Raw genomic sequence first — 6696 nt, 5'->3', positions numbered from 1 at the left:
AAGGATCAGGTTGCATAAAGAACAACTTGCATTTTAAAAGACAAGCTTGGAAAAACGACATATTTCTTACTGGTAACTTCTAGAGACGTACATGGTTTCAGATGCATTGGTATTTATTAAAATTACAAAATCTTAGGAAAACTAGATTTATCTAGCATCACAACCTTTTAATTTTTGCCCTCCTGAGTCAATTTTTTTGGATGTTTATTGGATTTTTGGCCCATCCTGTTTATACTCCTTATGAATCTCAACCTTTTGGATAACACTGCCAGATGTGCATTTCTTCCCAGACTGAACTGACCTGGATACGCAACATGCACAACGGCACTGCCGAAACTCCGCATACGGCTGAAACGTGTAACGAGACTTTGTCCGCACAGCCACCGAGCTCCGAGTTTTCACTGGGCGTGTTGGTGCTGCTGGCTTTCCTCATGGTGTTGCTAGCTCTGGTCACCATCCTCGGAAACGTCCTGGTGATCCTTGCTTTCATCATGGACAGAAACCTCAGGCATCGGAGTAACTATTACTTTCTCAATCTTGCTATTTCTGACTTTGCAGTGGGTAAGTCGCAGCCGTGGAGGCACGTACTATTTGTTTCCTAGAAATCTTAGGAGAAGCAAGGGGGCTTCTTTTCTGGGTCGTTTCTTCTACGAGAATTATTTCCCAGCTGTGTGTCTAGGGGAAGGGTAAGGAATGGTGGAAACTGCATTACGTGTTTTAGCAACCTACTCTTTTTCAGAAATACATTATCATAAGAAGTGGATTCTTTGCCGGGTAAACAGGTAATGTTTAATGTTATCGCTTCAGGAAAAAATACCACTGTGTGTGAATCGATGTGCAATAACGAAGAATGGAAGTTGTTTGTGAAGAGCCTTGACTAAAGTCTAGATAGTCAAATTGAATACAGCACATATTATCTGGCAGATCTTGCATATGTGGTTGGTATCTTCTATTTCAATCTACTCTCACACAATACAGATAATCACTTGAAGTTTGCAACTAAATAGTGATGAGTAGTATTTTTGAACATCTTGCTGTACATGCTCTATCTGGAGTCATACCTTACGAATACGTGATTGTATAGGTAAATTAAAATAACAAATCAAACAGTTTCTAGGAAGTTTGATGTTATACATATATATTTATACAGAGGGACACATTTTATTTTGAAACTTGTACTGAGAAAAAGTACAATTAAAATTCTAGTGTGATGTGCAATTGGAGATTGATGTATTGCAATATTCTGTGAAGTCTTGAGTGTCTCTGGTAAAAGTCTTGGTTAAATTATTGAGCAGGCAGAAAGATGGTTTTAAAGTGTGGCTATTTCATGAAATCTATATTCTGACTTGTCACATCACAACAAAATCTTTTGAAACTCTTTTTATTCTACTTTTTTTACGTACACATTTAAAAAGGATACTGAAAGAACTGAAGAAACTGTCTTTGTTCTTAAAATTTATTGCCAGTGTCAGAAATTCTACAGGCCACAGCTTCTCATAGTTCGGTCCTTGTGATGTCCAGATCTGCTTGTATAATGTTTCGATCCCTTCCCCCATACGGATGATGTCTTCTTCCAGTTTATAACTGCCCTGTTGTGCCAGAAAGCTCTTGCTGCCTGCTGTCTGGCCACGGTACGCAGGGAAAAAACCATAGCAGTGAACAGAAAACCAGTGGACAGAGTGGTGTTCTGTCATCTTGCTCACAATCTAGCACCATAGCGAACAAATACCGACATCTAGCTGAGAAGTATGAAGTAAATAACGTCCTCTACCAAAGAAGGAAGTAGAACTTACTTGGCATTACCTAACTTCCACGAATTTTTTTTCCTTGATACTATATTTACCTGAATGTCTAGTTTTTCATTCTAAATTTGGTCAAAAGTTTTGCGTACTTTGGAGTCAAACTGGTTTATAATTCTGTAGCTACATTATTTAGATTTGGGATGTACTTAGGTTATCCTTTATTTCTACTTCATCCTAATTGCTAAAAGCACACATTTTCATGCTTGCAGAGCCCTTTGCTTATTCTTTTGATGTATTTAGTCTGTCTGATTTTGACCTTCAACAACTTTTGTTTTATCTCTGTATAGCTGGATTTGAATAGAGATCTCTTGATTCTTAGTAGAGGGAGAATAACAGGAATTGTAAGATTTTTAGGGAAATGGAAACTCTCAAGATACTCTTCGGTACCTGTTGCAGGAGTACACACTACCATGAAGTAAATCTAAAGTTGAAATAATACCCTTCCCCCCGCCCCTGGAAGGTCAAACTGTATAATATAACCTTTGGCTGGAAGGAGCAAGTGTTCGATGCAGTGATTCCATTTCATTGCAGTGTCGATGCTGTTCACTGCATTTCTGCGTCGCAGCAAACTACACTGTTAGCTCTTCAGCCTCGCAGGGCTGCATTGTCACTGTGTGTAGTGTAATCACCTAGAAATCCATTAAAATGAGATCATATTGGCACTTTCACAACATCTGGATTTAACAGCCTAAATTTAGATAGCCATGGGTGCGGGTCACTCATGTATGTTCCCACCGCTTGGTGTGTTCCCATAGATAATACCCTATCAACTCACCACTGAAAAGTGGTTATGATCAAGAATTATGATGAGAAAAAAATGCTAGACTGGATGTACTTAATTAACTGTGCAGTTTTTGTCAGCCTTCTGATTAGATAGTTTTAAAGATTAGTCTGAAATTCATATTGTGTTTCTATAAAAGTTACTTCCAGAGCACTTTTGGACACCGTATCATGCTTCTAAGAGGATAGAAGCATGGCAATTAGATTGTTTATTGTAGAAAACAGTTAGTAAATTACATGGGGGGGAGATTTTTTTTTTGTTTGTTTTAATTTCAGTAGTTTAATACAGAATAGTGTTTACTTCAGCAGGTAAAAAAGTCAGCTGTTCCTTTCTTTAGCAGGTGATACAAGCAGGAGGAGTAATAATGATACACAATAAACATGATACACCTTTCAGAAAGGTATTAATTACAAGAATGTTACTACTGCCCAGTTTGCGGTCAAGTGTTCATTGGTTGCGTGAGAATACAAAGCCTTCCACATAGCAATTCCAGTCAGTATTGCACTTTTATCAGATACCGCAGAAATGTTTCTTTGCTTTCATGAGCACTGCCTGCAGCGCTGACTGACATGTGCATTTGGTTTATTTCCATAGGTGCGTTCTGTATGCCTTTGTACGTCCCTTATGCCCTGACAGGGACGTGGCACTTGGGAAGAGGCCTGTGCAAGCTCTGGCTAGTTATGGACTATCTCCTGTGCACAGCTTCAGTGTTTAGCATCGTCCTTATCAGCTACGACCGTTTCCTGTCAGTTACAAAAGCTGTAAGAAGAACATTTCTAATTATTTCTTTATATATGTTCAGATTTCTATAAAACTCAGAGTGTTCACAATAACACTAGAAGCTAAATAGTCCTTCATTATTGTACCGTTTTTTTCTGCAGAAACTTTGATGCTTCAGTGTTGCACTGGGACTCAGAGATAAGATAATGCCTTGCCTATGATTTCAATGTTTCCCTCCTGCTGCCTGGATTAGAAACTATTTAATTACACTACAGAGGAGGTGGGAGGCTCAAGGTAGAAAAAGGGCAGCAGGAGCATGGAGAACTTGGGCTTTGGTCATTAGAAGAGTGGTAACAAAACTAGGCTGAGTTAGGGATGTCTTTAGACTTGGGATAAATTTTAACAGGAGAAGAGGGTATGGAGAGAGGTGTGAGATGGACTGACTGAAGATCAGATGAGGATCTGCATTACTGCAGGGGGTGATTGACATGTGCTGCCAACAAGCAGCTGGGTGGAAACTAATCCCTTGAAGCAAAAAGAAGAATGAATCAAAATATCCAGAGAGGTAAGAGGTGTTTCTTGAGTATTATAATTCTTCTGCTTCAGAAGATATCTGGGAATCAGATACTATCATTCACCATTTCTAAGCTCTACCTGGTGTTTGGTCCAGATGGAAGATGATCAACATCCTTTGCTTTTGATGAGTCTGCTAGCTCGAGTGACTTGGGCTGTGTTAGATTGGGAGGTTCTCGTTTGGGAAGTGCTGATACAATGCCTAATCTTTTTCTCTTCTTCCCCAGTGTCGTGGTTTGAGGGTTGGTTGTTGATGCATTTTTTTAAAAAGCTGAACAATGAAGTATGAAAACCCCTGTATTTAAGAGATAGTAATATTGAAAAATATTAATGAAGTTACAGAACTCAGAATATGAGAAATGTAAATTAAAAAGGCCTCTGCAACCCCACTGATCTCCATGTTCTTACGCACTGTTGATGGTCTTCGTTTACGTGTTCACGTTCTGTTTTTCTCCTCTAGGTAATTAGGATGGAGTGAGCCAGGAGTGTGTAACATAGGGCTGACATCCAAAAGAAAAAGTTATCATGCTTCCTCATGAACTTGTGATCCACCTCTGCCTCTGCTGCAAACCTAGCTTATGGCCAGGGGCCGGTTATTCCAGATTCAAGTTTTTGTGAAGCTGTGCTGAGCTTCCTGTCTTCTGCCTACCAAATTGAGATGCTTGTGGTCTTGCAAAGGGCTGGAAATCCATTATTGCAGAACAGGAACTGTGCTCTGAGCTGATACGTTGCTTTAAGATGTAAAGGAGTCTGAATCTTCAGGCTACAGATATTTAAAACAGAGAATCTAAAATAATGTGTGTGACACTTCATAACTTCTCTGTTACTCACTGGCAAAATAGGGACAATGCCCCTCGTGTCGTATGTGGTTGTGAAGATACCATTCATTAATATTTGTATAGCATGCAAGTGCTATGCTAATGAACAGCATAAGAAGCTGATGAGGAAGGTAGTAATTCTGGGTCTGAGTAAAGTCTGGGATGACAAGTGTTGAGAAAATAAAATCGTCCACCTTCTCATTAACTGATCATCTTGTGCTCTGAAAGGTGCAGGGGACCAAGATCTAGAAGTATGTATTGTACATACTGACTGGGCTATTACAAGGGCGGCTTTAACTCTCCTATTTCCTAACTTTGGGTGACATGATTTTTATTTGTAGTATTTTTTCCAAAGATGAATATTTATGGCTAGAGAGTAAAATAAATTAATGTAGTCTGGGTATACATAAACCCATCAAGATTTGCAGTAATACAATGAGCTGTTTACAAGGTAAAGTGAGTGTTAAAACAGAATGTTTCAATAAAGCAAGGGATGTTAAAGCATACGTGTGGGATAGATTTTTCTGCTATGGCAAGAGGAAATAGTATTAAAAATTACATTGTCTAGTGTTTGCAGTCTCACATGGCAACCTGTCTAATATACAAGGCTTCTACTTTTGCCTGTGCAGCAAGGAAGTCCCACAGCTGCTTTCACTCCCCTCTGAGCCTGGGCATTTCATGAATCATAAACTGATTCCTTATTGCTACCTTACTGTGGTGGCGATGAAAACAAGCCATGTCCTTTCACACCTGGAAGCCAAACAGTAGTTTAGCCATCATAATTTCTGCTCCTCTCCAATCCCAAGTATTAAAATCAATCACAGAGCTACAGTATTTGGTGAGCAAGACTAACAGAGTTTTTCAGGACCTTACATAAATGACAATGTTCTAGGTGTCCAGGGAATTACAGAACGAATATTATATTTGACTTGCTTGCTTATGTTTTTTTGAGATAGTTGTCCCAAAAAGTTACCTGAAGACGTGACACGCCCTTTTCCCTCACAGGTATCTTACAGAGCCCAGCAGGGAATACTGTCCAACCCTGTCGTCAAGATGGTGGCCATCTGGGTCTTTGCCTTCCTCCTCTACTGCCCGGCTATCCTCTTCTGGGAGCATGTGGCCGGCCACAGCGTGGTAGCGGCGGGTCAGTGCTACGCCGAGTTCTTCAACAACTGGTATTTCCTCCTGTGCGCATCCACCCTGGAGTTCTTCGTGCCGCTGCTCTCGGTGACCTACTTCCCACAACATCCAGAGGCCCCCGCGGCACGGCAGCACGAAGGACTGCGAGCCTCTAAGGAGCGGCAGCCTGGCCTGGGGATTTTGCCTCTTGCCGGCGCCAGGAGCATCTTCTCCTCCATTGGAAGCAGAAGACAGTGTTTCTTCCTCCACAAGGCCAAAGAAAGAGTCTTTGGTAACTGAGAGCTCATCTCCAACCAGAGGCAATTCTGTAACCCCAGAAAAGGACTTCTCTGTTTCTTTCTGTTCAAGGACTGGGTCAAAACTGCAGCGGGACAAGAAAATAGCGAAGTCGCTTGCCATAATTGTGTGTGTCTTTGCCGTCTGCTGGGCCCCATACACTTTACTAATGATTATTCGTGGGGCCTGCCAAGGAAAGTGCATCCATAACTCCTTGTATGAAATAACCTTTTGGCTTTTGTGGCTCAATTCCTCTTTGAATCCATTTCTCTACCCTCTCTGTCATATCAGGTTTCGAATGGCTTTCATGAAAATATTATGTCCCAAAAAGTTTGCAACATTGAGATCACGTAACACATCTTAGTTTTAGAGATTTAAAATAAATGACTTAGAGATAAGAGGTTCCTCTCTTATTTAGTGCTATTTTTTTCATACGTATCATCAATAGAAACAGAGAAATACTTTTGTTTACTAATGGCATTGGTTAAGAGTGCAGCAGAGGCATGCATTTGGCCTGATTTTGGTAGTTTTCAGGATTTTGTTTTTGGTTTTGCTAGCATGATGCCAAGTTAAACACCATCTAGTT

General features: G+C 40.4%; 1 protein-coding gene across 1 annotated transcript; it reads left to right on the top strand.

Annotated features, from left to right (window-relative positions):
- Positions 1 to 272: 272 nt before the first annotated feature.
- Positions 273 to 6474, top strand: LOC104083413 (histamine H3 receptor-like). The gene is given in 4 exon segments (XM_009586890.1): positions 273 to 561; positions 3178 to 3344; positions 5700 to 5932; positions 5934 to 6474. Coding segments are annotated over 4 exon segments (1230 nt in total).
- The last annotated feature ends 222 nt before the right edge of the window (positions 6475 to 6696 follow it).

The sequence above is a fragment of the Fulmarus glacialis genome, unplaced genomic scaffold (assembly GCF_000690835.1).
Source record: "Fulmarus glacialis isolate BGI_N327 unplaced genomic scaffold, ASM69083v1 scaffold5481, whole genome shotgun sequence".
NCBI classification, from domain to species: domain Eukaryota; kingdom Metazoa; phylum Chordata; class Aves; order Procellariiformes; family Procellariidae; genus Fulmarus; species Fulmarus glacialis.
Note: the sequence above shows the minus strand (reverse complement) of the source record. Positions and strands in the feature narration are given on the sequence as shown.